This window comes from Myotis lucifugus, unplaced genomic scaffold, assembly GCF_000147115.1.
Source record: "Myotis lucifugus unplaced genomic scaffold, Myoluc2.0 scaffold_518, whole genome shotgun sequence".
NCBI lineage: Eukaryota > Metazoa > Chordata > Mammalia > Chiroptera > Vespertilionidae > Myotis > Myotis lucifugus.
In genome coordinates this window covers 1,457-17,067 of record NW_005871566.1, presented here as the reverse complement: position 1 = coordinate 17,067, position 15,611 = coordinate 1,457, and the positions used below count along the sequence as shown (strand labels likewise).

General features: G+C 57.5%; 1 protein-coding gene across 1 annotated transcript in view; it reads right to left on the bottom strand.

The window, feature by feature from the left end:
• Positions 1 to 283, bottom strand: part of PHACTR3 (phosphatase and actin regulator 3) — a 56,535-nt gene extending 56,252 nt beyond the window's left edge. Inside the window, exon 1 of the mRNA XM_014446229.2 lies at positions 127 to 283. Coding sequence (XP_014301715.2) covers positions 127 to 283 — 157 coding nt within the window. The remainder of the gene's footprint in view (positions 1 to 126) is intronic.
• Positions 284 to 15,611: the final 15,328 nt, after the last annotated feature.

Genomic DNA, 15,611 nt, shown 5'->3' with positions numbered 1-15,611 from the left:
CCCAGGGAGGCTGAGCAGCTCCTGGCTGTCAGAGGCCACGGGCAGCCCGCCCCATGTGGGGCTGGGGAGACAACATCGGCCACAAAAAGCACAGCAACAATGACACCACCATGTTCCCAGGCTCACCGGACGTCGTCTGCTTCAGTTTTTCATTTTTCTTTTTCCTCCATTTCCAGGGTTTGAAGATCCTGCCCAGCGTGGCCAGCCTGCTGTTCCTCCTGGCGGGGGGCGTGCGAATCCCTGAGACCAGATATTCGGAGCGCACTGGGGGCGTGGGGTCCATCTCATCTGTAAGACAACACCGAGAGGGTTCAGGGGTCACCAATAGCCACTGCGATTCCGCAGAGCCGGGTGTGTCCCGGGTGGCCCGGGCCGGCCCTCAAGGGGCGTGTTTCATTTCCCTTCTGTGAGCCCCTCCCCTGCAGCCCTCCCACAGCCCACTGGAAGCCCTAGCCGGGCTCTGCCTGCAGCACAGCAATCTGAAGACAGCGAGTTCCAAGGCAGAACCTCTCCCGCCCCAGGGCCTTTGCTTGTGCTGCGCCCTCCACCCACGCCGCTCACCCTGCCGCTGCTTCTGTGCTCTGTGCCCTTTAGCTGCTCAGCTGAGCCTGGCTTCCTCAGGAAGTCTGTCTTCCTCCTGTCCCAGGTGAGGTCCAGCCCTGGCCCCTGCTCCTGAAGGGACCTGCGCCGCCACCAAGAAGCAACAACGATCTGGCGTCCACCCCCTCCCCACTCCCCCAGCTCTGCCGCGGCCCTGCCTCAGGCCTGGCCATGCTCCTCGTGGACAGTGGAGAATGACTAAGTCCAGGATGGACAGAGCGAAGCCACTGGCATGCTCATCAGGGAGCAGAGAGACGGGGCCGAGGAAGCACACGGCGTTGCCGCCACACAGGAGACTGGTGGCCACCACATGCCCGTGGACAGGGTGCAGCTAGGTCATCGTCCCTCCTTCTGTGAACCATGCACAGACATGGGAAGATAAAGCAGAGGGTGTGAGCAGACACCTGCTGTGGCTCAGGGACAGTCCGGGGGGGGGGGGGGCGGGGGCTGGGAAAAAAGATGGCGTGGGCTCCCCCCAGGCCGGGGGGGAGGGGTATGTTTTTACCGATAGAACAGAAAACAAAACACGACTAAGGCAATGGTGAAAGGCGGACCTCTGAAGGCACAGTGCTGCCCGTCGGCTCACGCACCCGCTGATGGGCAGAGCCGAGCCAAGTTCAGGCGTCGCTGTGGCAGGACTGAGAAAGCAATGCCAAGTTGCCCCTAACCCCTCCTGGGACAGGGCAGTGGTGAGGACCTGAGGCCCCTGCAGGCTCTTAGATTTAACCCCCGGGTCACTGGGCTAAACGAGGCCACCTGCAGCCAGAGGGGCAGGGACCCGTGATGGACCGTCACTGTCGGGCCCAGCGCAATGCCTCATGGGACAGGTACTGTACTCACACTGTGAGTCTATAGGGTAGACACTGTCATTACATCCACTTCACACACGAGCACGCTGAGGCTCAGAGCAGGGAGCCATTGTGTCGACTCACAGAGCGAGGAAGACTGAGGTGAGTGTGACCTCGGGCAGCCTGACCCCAGAGACGCCTCTCGGGTCTCTAAGCTGATCCTAGGGTGACTGCATCAATGGATCACCCAGGGCGGGGTCGACGATGGGACACCAGCCAGGACAGGCCAGGCCAACGGGGGCCAGGCCATGGGTGTGTCCTCTCTCTCTCTCTCTCTCTCTCTCTCTCTCTCTCTCTCTCTAATTGAGCATGAATCGTGTGTGTGGGGGCTGCGGCCACAGCTGGCCCATAGAACAACCCTGGCGTGGGAGGTATTTCATCCAGGACAAACTTGGGCATCTTATTTCAGAACCTCTCCCTCCAGGCTCAGCAACCAGGAAGGCACCAAAGGAATGACATTCTCCACTTGTTTTCTGCTGTAATCCCAACGCCCTGCACCCAGCAGGAGCCTGGGACATGCAGGTGAGGGATGATGGAGCCAGGAGGACCTGAGGGTGCCAGGCAGGATCCCCCCACCATCCTTGGCCAGCTCCACGCCAGGCGTGCAGGATGCAGCCGGTCCTCCTTTCCTGGAGGCAGTTTATTCCCTGATCCGCGCCGTTCCTTCCTGTGCCCACAGGCGCCAGATGGAGCGGAACGGCCAGTGCCACCCGTTGCGGGAGTGCTGGCGGGCTGAAGGCATGTGGGCACAATCTGCAAAGACCTGGCCAGGTCTCCCCAAGCCGGGGCTCATTTGTAGATGAAGACAAGACCCCAGAGATGAGCTGGGAATGATGGAGCGTTAGCACCCCTTTCTTTATACCACCTCGCCTGGTTCCACCAAGGAGGGTGGCAGGTACGAGAAATACACGCTGAACAAGGTAAAATGAACATCGAGGAAATCCGGAGAAAGGGGATTTGGACGGGGCCGCAGCAGCCAGGGGTAGAGACCTCACACGGCACCAGAGGAGGGCACACATGCAGCTCTGAGCTTCCTGGTAGGCAAAGCGAAAAGGAGCAGCACGAAGAACAAACCACAGATCGGACCACAAATCCCACCCCACCTGCTACCTGCATTGCTGAGACCCTGGGCCAGGTCACCAGATGCAGGAAGGGTGAGGTCAAGCGCTTGGAGGAAGAATGCAGCCACAAGGGCCCTGGGTGCAGCTGGGGAGGCACGCAGGGGCTGGAACTTGATTCCTCATTCAGGAGGGCCATGGGGACCTTCAGTTCCAAAGGCCTGATTCGTTCATGTGCTGGGCGTGTAGCATGCTTAGTCTGGGGGACACGTAGGGGCTTGCTCTCATCAGGGAGCAGAGACCCCAAGCCCAGGGGCCTCAAGGAGGACACACCTGCTCCCCACCTCCCCAGGTGGCTCGGGCCAGGTGGGTGAGAGCTTCTGAACACTGTGACTTGCAACCCAAGAATAGAAAGTTCAGGAGCCAGGCTGTGATGTTCAATGAAGGAATTCCTTATAAATACCTTAGAGCAGAGAGGGCACGAGTATGTCAACAACTGTGGGCATGGCGGTCCCAGTGAGCGGAGGTGGGCATGGGTCCTTCTGGGCATGGAGTGGGCTCCGCACACGTGAGGGTGGGTGTGAATGTGGGTGGGTGGGTATGTAGGAGATGGGTGTGTGGGAATGTGTGCACCTGCATGGTGGGCATTTACGTATGTGGGTGAGCATGTCCATACCTGGGTGGGTGTGCATGCACCTCTACATGTGTGCCCAGAGAGAAGAGCGGGGTGGGCATGCTGCTGCTTCCCTCCATCTCAGCCTCTGAATCTCTGAGTGTCTCTGGAGTTGCCAAGGAACGTCCTGCCCTTCCCACCCTGGGAGGATCCGAGGGGCAGACGCATTAGCAGGCCCTCTGTCCTCTAAATAGCTCAGGTGCTAAGTTCCCACCTCTGCTGCCTGTGATACATTAGCAGTTAATTAATGAAAATGTTTCCCCACATGGGCGTGAGGAGGTACAACACACAGCCACAGGGCAGGCGGGGCCCCGGGTGCCCAGGCGAAGGATGGGGCCAGCGGAGGGCGCCTGCTGACATTACGCACCGAGCTGAAGGCACAGGTGCCACTCCGCCCAGTCCCCTATCAGGCTCAGGGCAGCTGGAGCTTGTCCCCAGTACCCAACTCCACCCACCTCCCCATCGATGGATCCCATAAACCTGCAAGTCAGGCACGTTCTAGAACAGGCAGCGAGGAACACCAATGCCACAGCCTCACTCACTGAGCTTACAGCTCATCTCCAAGCCTGGCGCAGGGCCAACTCCCTTATTCATAATATTCCCTTCCATCCCAGCCCGGCCACTCTGGTATCATCCTGGGTATAGGGCTTATTGTTATTTTTCCAGAGCACAGGCACTGTGTCTGTCTTGCCCATCGCTGTGTCCTGCATCTTCACCGATGCCCGCACCCACGCAGTGCTCCAATAAACACGCCTGCTCCACCTGTGAGCCTGGGATGCGAGTGCGGGAGCCAGGACCTAGCCCCGTCCATCTGAGTCAAAGTCCACCCCTTAGTCATGCCAGGCATTTCTGCTTTCTTGCCTCCTGACCACTGACCCATCCCTGTCTCCTCTTCCCACACCCCCGGGACACCGGCCTCACAGCACAGCGGAAGGAGTGAGGTCAGGCACCAATGCACGTGCGGCATGGCTGGCCTCTCGGGAGACACGCACCATCTGTATCAGACAACGTCGGAACATGGTTTCTGCGTGTTTATTTATTCACTCACCAACTCATCATCAATATCAGCCGAGGCCCGCTGTGTGCCAGGGCCGCGCTGAGTTTGAATCAAGTCAACACGAGGTGCTGTCTCAGGCGGCATGAAGCTCACCTGCTTATGGAGCAGGAAGAAGACAAACAAGGGAACAATGAGATACCTCCTGAAACAGACACGCGCTCTGAAGGCTGTAAAGGAGAAGCCGGGATAAGGAGCAACAGCGTGTGGCCTCTGTGTCTCCCCGGAGTCCGTCCCTGCTCAGAGCAGAAGGAAGTGGTGCTGGACTCCCTGCTCTGGTGGCTCACTGACCACAGGGAGAACCTGGGCAAGGCATCAGCAGGAAGAATAGACAGAGGATTGCAACTGCGGAGCACACACTTCTGAGAAGCAGTTCTGGAAACTCTGAGCAGGGGGGACATTTGACTTGGGCCTTGCAGATTGAGTAGGTGTTAAATAAAAGGCGAAGATCCATCAAAGCCTGACAGTACGTTGTGATTGGAGAAAGGGGAGGAACGCAGGGAAGTGAGAGCCGATGTCCCTAGCCTGAGGTTGAGTAACATTGCCATGCATAAAAGTGAGATGCCAACTTTCTATGGCATTGACTAATGACCAACACACACACACACACACAAGTAAACATACACAAAACTAGCATCCATAACTAATAGGAAGGATATAATCTCAAAGTACGAAGAGAATCTTTTAATTAAACACATATGGATACATGAGGAAAATAATGAGCCATGTTGTCCTCATGCACTAGTTTGCTGGCAGGGTCTGTGCACTGGAATCTGAGAACTCTCAGGCCGGAGATCCTGTGGGGGGGATGGAGCGAGGCTGCGGCCTGGCCATGAGGAGCTGTGTGTGGCCGCAACAGAAGCCCTGAGGGTGCAGGAATCACTGGGGAACCTGCCGTAAGATCAGCATTGCGGGAAGGCCTCACAGGATGTTGGGGTGATGGGCAGATTGCGGGGGAACAAGATGGAAGACAGGGTGGCTGATTGAGAGGGAACAGGCAGTGAGGGCAGTGGGGCCAGTGGAGAAAGGAGGGAGGGAACCAGAGATGTCACCAAGGCAGAGTCCTCCTCAGAGCAGGGAGAAGAGTCAAGGGGAGACATGGACGCACGTGGAAGAACCAAGAAGACCAAGCTTTGTTTTGCTGTCACCATCAAGGCCCGTGCCGTGTGGTGAGCTGTGTTCTGAGCCCCTAGCATGGATGAGCTCGTCCGGTTCCCACCCAGACCCTAGAGGACAGGTGACTGTTTTCATTGCCCACATTTCAAAGGCAAAAATGGAGGCAAAGAGAAGTGAAATCATTTTCCCAGGTCACGCCGCCAAAGCCCTTATCCTGACCCCTGGTCAGAGCACAGGGAACAGATACTGTCATCAGGGACACAGGATGAGGGAGGAGAAGCAGGGAGGGCAGAGGTCATTAAAGCCGCATCTGTGGTAAAGGCAGGGCATTTCGGGTCTAAAGGCCCATGGCGTGTGTCCTGGCTGCAAGACACCGCCAGGACGGGTCTGTCTGGACCTCCCGAGCCACATTTTCAAAACAGATCTGAAGTCTCCCAGATGTGTAAGCATCCCTGCCTGGCCTGTCCCACTCCTCCTGGAAGATTCTTGAGTAACAACGGGAGAGGGGATACTTTGGGAGCACTGATCAATATGAACAGAATAGGGCTCCACGTGAGCACGTCCAGGAAGGAGCACTGTCGCTTCTCAGCATGAAGGAACTGAACTGGGCAGGGCAGGTGGGGCAGGCGGGGCAGGCGGAGGCAGCAAGAAGGGCTAATTCATTCAAAGGGGAGAACTGGGGGGCTCTGCAGGCTGTCCTGGGCTGAGAGCACACCCATCAGAACCCGTGGTCAATAACGGCCCATGTCAGAAGACGGCTACCTTCCCGGTGCCGAGGCTCAGGACCCGGACAGCCCCTCTCCCTCCTCCTCTGGCACCCAGCACAGTGCCTGGCACAGGGAGTGGAGGAATGAAGGAGTGAGTGAGTGAATGAAGGAATGAATGAATGAGAGAGACTCATCCTGAGATAGGAAAGCTGAGACAAAATCGAAACGCAGGTCCATGGTTATCAACAACCGCCTGGGCTCACCTCTGTGCCCCTCAATTCGGGATAATTGCAGTTCCTATGCAACCGCCAGGCCTCCGGCTGGCCATCACCTCTCCCGGCAGCCACCTAAGCCGCCCTTAACTCGGATGGCATTCCTCTCCCTTGCTCATTAGTGAAGGTGCTAAGAAACACAGAGGAGGAAGCAAGGCCCTGGAGTATGGTGGGTTGGGATCCTGCCTAAATGTAGCTGAGATTTTTAAATGCCCCAGGGGTGGGTGCTGAATTCTTCTTCTAGCTCAAGCAGACAACCCTAGGGGGCAGGGATGACCTTTTCAGCTCCATCTCACAGTCAGGAAGTGGAGATTGAGGGTGGAGCCACACAGCTCTTAAGTGGCGGGTTTGGGACTGGCATCCAGGCTCACTGACTAATGTTCACCATCTGGGCATGGCACCAGTGTTTCCCAAAGTGTGTTCCATGGAACCCTGTCATGAGAGATGCTTTGTGGATGGAAAACACTATCTACTCTCAAAGCCTTCCCTGAAGAGTCCCACCACCTGTATCAGAGGAAAGGCTCTGAGAAGTCCTGCAGTAAGCACTCCTATTCACCCGTTGAGCCAGCTTTTCCTAAACAGATGGGCCAGGCAACCCTATTCACACCTTGATGCCCAGATAGCAATAACCACACGAAAGCTGTCAAACGCAGCTGGCGCAATAGACCTGCTGAGTAGTGTTAACGACGACGACGTTTTGGAATATACAAGATCCTACCCGATATCTGTGTTCCAAAGCTAACAGGATTCTCTAAGATCGTAGCAGAGGTTGGGCCTCAAATTTTCCCAAGTCCCTAAGCTTCTTCCAGCTGTCTGAGTGCCCCCGCCCCCCGCCTCCCAGCAAGGATGCTGAAATTGGGACCAGATAACGGCATCATTTGTGCCTGTACACCAGTGGAAAAATCAAGACGTTATTAAAGTGATTAAAGCGCCTTCTTTCCCCTCACATGTGTGGTGGAAAAAACAGCGCATCTCACTAGAAGGCCCATCTGCTTAGTATCAACCCCGTGATTCTGCCAACGGGCCCGGGTGCCTGCCAGACATATGGCCATTTCTCCAAGTGAAAATCAGCTTAGCTCCGTAAATAAAGCGGTTCTGAGGCACAGCGCAGAGCTTCGGACCAGGAGTTCCACATAAAGAGGTCGGGTCCGGGAAGGGGGGGACCTGGGAAAGCTGCCTTGTCTTTGCATCATCCCCGCCCTTTGTTGCTACACGGCCTAGTAGGACGCCAGGTATTTGCACGTACATGAATTCTTATACAAATGCTTTTGGGCCCTAGCCGATTTGGCTCAGTGGATAGAGCGTCGGCCTGCGGACCAAAGGGTCCCGGGTTCAATTCCAGTCAAGGGCACATACCTTGGTTGCAGGCTCCTCCCAGGCCCGGACTCTGTTTGGGGCTCATGCAGGAGGCAACCAATCAATGTGTTTCTCTCACATCGATGTTTCTCTCTGTCTTTCCCTCTCTTCCACTCTCCCTAAAAATCAATAGAAAAAGATTAACAAACACACACACACACACACACCACACACACACACACACACACACATGTTTTTGGGAGATGCCCAAGACTCTGCAGACTTAAAAACTGCTTTGACAGACATCCTCCTAGAGACCCTGTTTGACAGAGTGAGAAAAATGAGTGCTTCAGGGAGCAGATTAACAGCAAGCAGTGTCAGTTTAGACAAATAATATTGTCTGACTTCCTCAATGCCTGAGTCCTAACCCTAACTTTCTCTTTTTTTTAATTCTTAAAAATATGTTTTTATTGAATTTAGAGAGAGAGGAAGGGAAAGGGAAAGAGAGAAGCATCGATGTGAGAGAGAAACATTGATGGGCTGCCTCCTGCACTCCGTGCCTGTGCCCTGAGCAGGAATTGAACAGGTGACCTTTTGGTTCATGGGATAACGCTCCAACCAACGGAGCCACACCGGCCAGGGCCCAACCCTGACTTTCTAAAGCTCAGGTGTGAGATGAGGTTCTTCTAGCACATCATTCAAAGCTTAAGGACAGACAAGTGTTGATTTTTTAGAAATATGCACACTTTAGCATTTTTTAGAGAAATTAAACACATTTTAAATGCTGGGAAGATTCTGAGTCAAAAGATTTGTATTTTGAAACATGTTCTACACTCGGTCAGCTGAGGTCAGAAACAGGCACGTGTTTTCTGGGAAGGGCCAGAGAGTAAACAGCTCAGACTCCACGGCCACACGTTGTGGCGACGCCCCCGCTCGGCTGCTGTAGGGGGAACGCAGCTGAGATGGCGTGCCAGTTACTAGGCAGGGCTACACTTCAATACAACTTTTTTTACAGAAACCGATGGCAGGCAGATTTGGTCTGCGGGTCCTCATTTGCCAACTCCTGCCTTAAGTGGTCCCTTTAGCAACGTCTTCAGGGAAACAGTTCCAGGTTCTCTAAGAAGGGAGAGGGAGAGAAGGCATGGTTTCTGATCCTGATCCCTTTCCCTGTCCCCACATTAACCTGGGGCCCAGGCCAGCCTCAGTCTCCCCCAGCAACTGCAGCCGCCTGCCTCCTTGATTTCCCCACGTCTGCGATTCCAGCCTCACTAGGCAAACAGGGTCTGACGCCACTTCCACACTTAATGTCACAGTGACTCTCAGCATGAAACACTAAACCCAACTGTGACCCCAGCCTCCCGACCTCTGCTCTCTAAGCTTACCTCACGCCATGCCCTCCCCACCATGCTCTAGTTGTAGCTCTTTCTTTCCCGCTCCGACTCATCAAGTTTCTCACACCACAGGGCTGCCTCCCAGGCCATCCCTCTGGAGGCAACACTTTTCCTCGACAAACTCCTATTCATGCCCCGTGGTCTCATCCTCCATACCCATCTGTTAGGTTTGCTGTTATTTTTTCCACCGTAGTCTTCAGTGCAATTTATAATTAGCTATTGATGTGTGTGTTCATTATTTTAATGTCCCTCTTAGCTAACTGACCATGAAAGCAGAGTTCCTGTGGAACTCGCTCCCAGGCTCTGAAACAGAATCCAGGGAGGCCCCGCAGGCGTCAGCCAGCATTTGAGAACCGGAGGAAAGGCGCTGCTCACGTTCCCAGCCCCTAAGCATGGGCAGCTGGTCCAGGCACATCGGGGACGATGATCCCACGGAGCAAGGCAGGTGCCCGGGACTCATACGCTGGCTGCTTCCTGAACTGGGTGAATCTCTGCCACCCAACACCCTGCCTGGCTCCCTCGTTCTGGCTCCGAGCAGTGGATTTGCGGCAGCTGATGGAGAGCTCCCACCACAGAGCGGACGGAGGGTGCTGGGCTCCATGCCTGCAGGTGTCTGTGCTCCCGTCATTGTGGCACCTGCCTCACGTGGGCCCTGGCCTGGCCCTGGCTCCGCTGGTGACTTTCATGGAAGCGAAGAGTGAGATGGACACAACCCAACAAGCCACAAGTCCGCGAGGCACACTTTCTGGGAAGTCACACGGGTGACAGGCCAGCCTGGGAACTGCCCTGCAGACGGAGCCTGTCTGCTCAGAACGTCCCTGAAGCTCCCGCTGTTGTGGCAGCTCCCTCGGCAGCGTCCAGCCTGGCGTCTCCCTTCCCGCCAGCCCAGCCCTCTGCAGAGCTGGGAGCCTGGGGTGCAGGGGGAGCTGGTGCGGACACCGCACAATAAGATGACACACACCAGGACTGTGACTCACGCAGACGTGCATGAGCCAGGAAAACAAAGCTTCGCTCAGTGTGCAAACTTTGAACTTAGCCTTAAATTAGAAATGTGGTAAAGGTGGTGTACTTCACAGCACTCTGGCTGTGGGAATTGTAAACGTGCTCCCATGACCACCAACGGACTAGCTGACGCTTCAACACCGCCCTGTGTCGGAGCACATCAGGAATTGTGCAGACTTTGAATGAGGTGGCAGCCTGCTCCTCCAGGCGTGTCTGGGGGCCGAGCAGAACACGGGCCCTGCACTGACCCGTAGCCGGCACAGAAGCTGGCCCGAGCCAATGACCGACATCACACAAGCCACGCCCGGCCCCCTGGCCTCTCGTGGGACACACTCTGCGGAACTGCTCTCACTCAAGTCCCCTGTGTACCCGGCTGCAGCTGCCTTCTCACCCCCTCGCCTTGGCCCGGCCCCTTCCCTGTGTGGCTTTCCTCGTCTGTCACCAGTGTCTCCTGGGAGCACTTTCCCTCTAACCCTTGGCCTGGAGTCACCTTGCAAAACCCCCAAACTAACACAGCCATCTACTCGGAGCTGGGTGCTGACGAGCAGAACTAGACGTGGTGCTTGACCTCACTGGGTTCACGGCTCCCTGGGCTCACGGCTCCCTGGGCTCACAGCTCCCTGGGCTCATGGCTCCCTGGGCTCCCGGCTTCCTGGGCTCATGGCTCCCTGGGCTCCCGGCTTCCTGGGCTCAGGGCTCCCTGGGCTCCCGGCTTCCTGGGCTCAGGGCTCCCTGGGTTCTCAGACATCAGTGAATGAATGGAATGCACAGGTGCATGGGGGCAGCCTGGACACATTTCCTACAAGAGGTGACTCGAGCTCAGGTGAGAATGAGCAGGGCCGGCATTTTCCAATGGAAGGAAAGGTGCACATCCCCTGGGAAGGGCCCATTCACACCGCTCTCCAAAGAGCTTCACTGCCATTCGTCTCGCCTGCCTCTCCTTGGGCGCCGCGTGGTAGAGAGATGAGTACAGTCCAGAAAGGCTCCCCGCGGACGGGAGCCTCTCCCCAGGCGAAGGAGGGTTTCCAGGTCCACTGCTCACCCACCCACGGGTGCCCAGCCCAGAGCATGACAAAGTGCACACCATGTCCACCTGCTTCAGAGGCTGGGCCCCCAAATGACCCAGTGTTCCCCCTGAGATGCCTCTTTAAATGTCGTTACTCTCCAACTCCCTTTATAAACATGAAATGGTGAAAGTTCTGGGTCACAGTTCCCAGCCCATGAGGAATCCCCTGTGGTGGTTTAAATGCATTGTTAGCAGTGAGTCCGTGGGGACCGCTTGAGTCTGGCCTCAGCCATCATCCCTCCTGGCCCATTAAGTAATGAAGTTACGCCCAGAGCGCCTGCAGGGAGCACCGCAGGGAGCAGGAGGGCCCTGCTCGTGGGGACAGGAAGTGTGGTGGGTGCTCTTGTGGGCACCTGTTTTGTGACTCAACATGCAACTGCTCAGAGCAGTGTAACCGGGTGTGTCAGAGATGTTCGGGACCATCACGAGAGTGGGCGAGGGTGTGGGGCACCGGACCCTCACGCGCTGGGCTGGCGCTGATCCCATACAGCGCCATGGCACAGCCGGGTCCCTGCACTTGTTGCTGGAATGACTCCGTCAATCAGGCAGAATCCCACACAAACTGAGTGCTCAGCCCGGTCCTCCTGACGGAGCGGCCGTGGGCTGGTTCTGTGCAGCCGGGGTGGTGCTGCCCAGTGGTTCCACGGGCCAGAACGGACCGGCTGCGAACGCAAGTCCCCACTCACTGCCGAAATTCGGCAACCCCCTGCACCCCCCCACCCCCTCCCCGCCCCGCCTTCCTGACATCTATGAAACGGGATGGTGTTAGCACCCACTGGGAATGGCCGTCGTCAGGACTGAACGCCTGGGGCTCATGGAAGCCCCTGTGGTGTCTGGCCACGCGCTGTTTAGCCAGCACAGCTGCCCTCACCTCGTCGGCATCCCGGGTCCCCGGCTGGCTTCCTGCCTCCCCGGCTCTGGCCACAGTCAGCCTCTCAGTGAATATTGTCAATGAGTGAAGACATGATGGAGGCCCTGGGCAAAGTTGCCGTTTTCAAGGGAGTCATAAAAAGCAAGCGCTTTGATTAAGTCTTTGATTTTCAACAGAATGGGTTTTCCCTTCCGACATCAAAACACACAGAGAATGAAAAACCACCAGGGGTTCCTGGTGGACCTGTGAGGTCTGAGTGAGATGCTGCCAGGAGGGGTGGCCCAGGGCAGGTTCTTAAGATACTTGGAAGAGCCACAACCCCGGTCCAAGATCTGGAAAGAAATACACAGCGAGGATATTCACAGAGCCCGTGTCCTGAGATCAACGGAGACGCAGGGAAGCGTGTGCGGCTCCTGCGGAAGGGCTCTGGTGGGAGGGCTGGGCTGCACGGGGAGCCCGGCCGGGACCCAGCACATGGGGACCGGAGTGCGGCCCATGGGTGTCCTGGAGGGTCCAGCCAGAGACAGCACTGCAGGACACACCACGGTGCCCCAGCCCAGTGAGCAAAGGGGACGGAATGAAGAGACAGAGGACGTGGCCGCTGTCGATGAGCCGTGGCTTCTCACGGTGGTTCCATGCTGACTGACACGTACGTGTGAGCAGCCTGGGCCTCCAGGAGCCGCAGGTGTGGTGAGGACCCCTTGGAAATGGGTGTCCCGATGTTGGCCTCCCGTGGAGGCTGTGCTGCTCTTCAGCATGTGCCGCTGGAGGGGGCGGGCGGTGCCCCTTCTCCCTGGAGGAGGCCACCAGCACAGGCCGCCCAGCACAGGCCGCCCAGCACAGACCGTCCTCTGCCTGCGTCGGTGCTGCCGGGGAGACCTGGAGGCTGCGGCGATTCGGAGAAACACAGCCCGGCCGCTTTCTCAGGGTGCGGTCTCACTGACGCTCAGAAACAGCCCAGGCCTCCGCGCAGGGGACGCAGTGGGCTCCACCTCACCCCAGGCAGGAGCGTGGTCAGGCCACATCCTCCAGGGCTCTCAGGCCCCCCCTGAGACCAGGTCACCTTCTCTCAGGGCCCCCATGACCAGGTGACCTTCTCAGGCCCCCCCTGTGCCCAGGTCACCTTCTCTGGGCCCCCCTGTGCCCAGGTCACCTTCTCAGGGCTCCCCTGTGACAAGGTCACCTTCTCTGGGCTCCCCTGTGACCAGGTCACCTTCTCAGGGCCCCCTGTGATCAGGTCACCTTCTCAGGGCCCCCCTGTGACCAGGTCACCTTCTCAGGGCCCCCCTGTGACCAGGTCACCTTCTCAGGGCCCCCCTGTGACCAGGTCACCTTCTCTCAGGGCCCCCCTGTGACCAGGTCACCTCTCAGGGCCCCCCTGTGACCAGGTCACCTTCTCTGGGCTCCCCCGTGACCAGGTCACCTTCTCTGGGGCTCTCAGGGGATCCCAACTGTGATGCCAGCTCAGGGGATGCCAGCTCATCGCAGACTCTCAGTGTTCACAGATGCTCAGCGCCCACCTTGTTGGAGTCAGCTCGCATGTGTGACTTGGTCATGTTCACGTCAGTCACACCTGAGATGACACTGGGGGAGAAGCCAGCCACAAAGTCCCCCAGAGTCTGTTTGGATCTCCCCAAACCCAGGCTGAGTTGGGAGTACTCATTTGATTTAACCATTTCCCCAGGGGGAGGGTGCTGTGTCCTTCGGGCTAAGAGCACAGAACCCAGTTAAAGCCCCACAGCACCGGGCGGACTTGAGGTCACCTCGGGAAGAGAAGTAAAGGAAGAAAAGTCCCTTTAAAGATGAGCTGCAAATAAGGAAAAGTGACTTTTGCCCAGTGTGCCACCTGTTGCCCCAGCCCCTGGGGCCCATCGTTAATGTATTCCTCTGGCATTACCGAGGGCTAAACACTCATCTATTAAAAACCTCATGAACGACACACTCAACACATTAAATTTTCACGAGATCTAATGGGCGCTTATCTGGGTAAGGAGTGGCGCTCTTGAGCGGGGAGGTCCCTGTCACCAGGCTCTCTGGTGAGGACAGGAGGCCACACAGGCAGCTGCGGTGGCTTCACGCACAGCTGCTCATGGCACGCGACAGAACGCGGCTGAAAGACGGTGGCTTCCTTTTAACACAGCTGTGCCAGGTGCTGATTTGCTCAAGGTTTAACCCCCGTGTTGTCTTCGACCAGACCATTCGAAACTGCCAATATGCGGCTGTCACTGACTTTCAAAAGCATCCACTTCCTACAGATGACCCTGCTGTCGGTTAAAACTAGGTCTCGCTGTATAAGGAGAACAAAGAGGGAACACGGCTGGACTGTCTGGGGGAGACTTTCCTACATCCTCACGCCCACACTGAGCCCGTGCGTGCCACCATGCTGCTCCACTGTCCCTTCCTTCCTCCCCAGGCGCTGCGCCTTGCAGATGGCCCGGCCGGTGGAGGCGCTGGTCCTGGGGCTCGGGACCGGCTGGCGCTCTGCCACCACCACAGCGTCCTCACCCCTTCCCGATGGGACCAGATGGAAGCGCCGGGCAGAGGAAGCATTCTGATCCCGCATCCAAGACAAGCAACGCACCACGCTCTTCCCTCCGTAACAGAGCCAAGCGATGCGGGAGACGCTGTGCAGATAACCCGGCGCCTCGGGAAGGAGAATCGGAAATTCGAGGGTCTGCAAGGTGTCGTAGTCTCTGACCACGAGAGCCACATGTGAACAGGACGTAAAGATGAGTCACTATACAGATCCCGGAAGATGAGCCGTAGGCAGTGACTGGCTGGGGCTTGGGGTTGTCTCCCCGGGGAAGGGGTAGGAACTAAATATTTGGGGACCGGCAGGCCAGCTCATCGCAGACTATTAGTGTCCACAGACCCTCACGAGCCGCGTTCCTGTTCTCGCGCTCCTGTTTCCTGCCGGTGGCTGTGCAGGCGGGTGGGGGTGGGGTGTAGGGGTGGAGCTCCTGCCAAGCTGGTGCCATAAGCAGAGTCCTTTTGCTGCCTGTGCTCAACGCACAGCACGGAGAGGAACGGATGTCCTGACTAATGCCCCTCCCCCCGCCCACACCCCCTGCCGGGTGTCTCCTCCTGCCCACACCCCTGCCATCAGAGCAGCGCTGTCACCGCCACAGTGACAGAGCAGCGCTGTCACCGCCACAGTGACGGCCCCGGTGGCGGAGCTCCAGGACTTGCTAGGAACTTGGGACTGACACTTGTCCCACAGCAGGACCGCTGGGCTTTGAGAACACAGCCTGGCTCTTCCCAGCCACTCGCAGAGCAGGCCTTAGGGAGAGATTCCTGGGGACATGGTCGGCGCCATGGGGCGACGCAGCACCCGAGTGAGCCCCTGGGCGCAGCTCTGCGAGGCCATGAGCCCTCTGCACTCACCCACTTCAGTCATCTCTGCCCCACACCTGTCACTCAACACTTGGATTCTGCATCTTTGTAGGAAGAAAACCGGAGCGGGTTTGAGAGAAGCACCGGGAAGGCCCGCACACCGTCTGAGGCACCTCCGGGGGCTGGAGCCCGGCAGAGAAAGCTCCCAGCTCCACACCACACAGGCCGGGCTGGGACGGTCCCCGTCTGTCGAGCTTGGGTTGCCAAACGGAGGGGCCGCTAGTCGATCCGGCTTCCTGTGTATGTGTGTGACCCTGTGTGTCC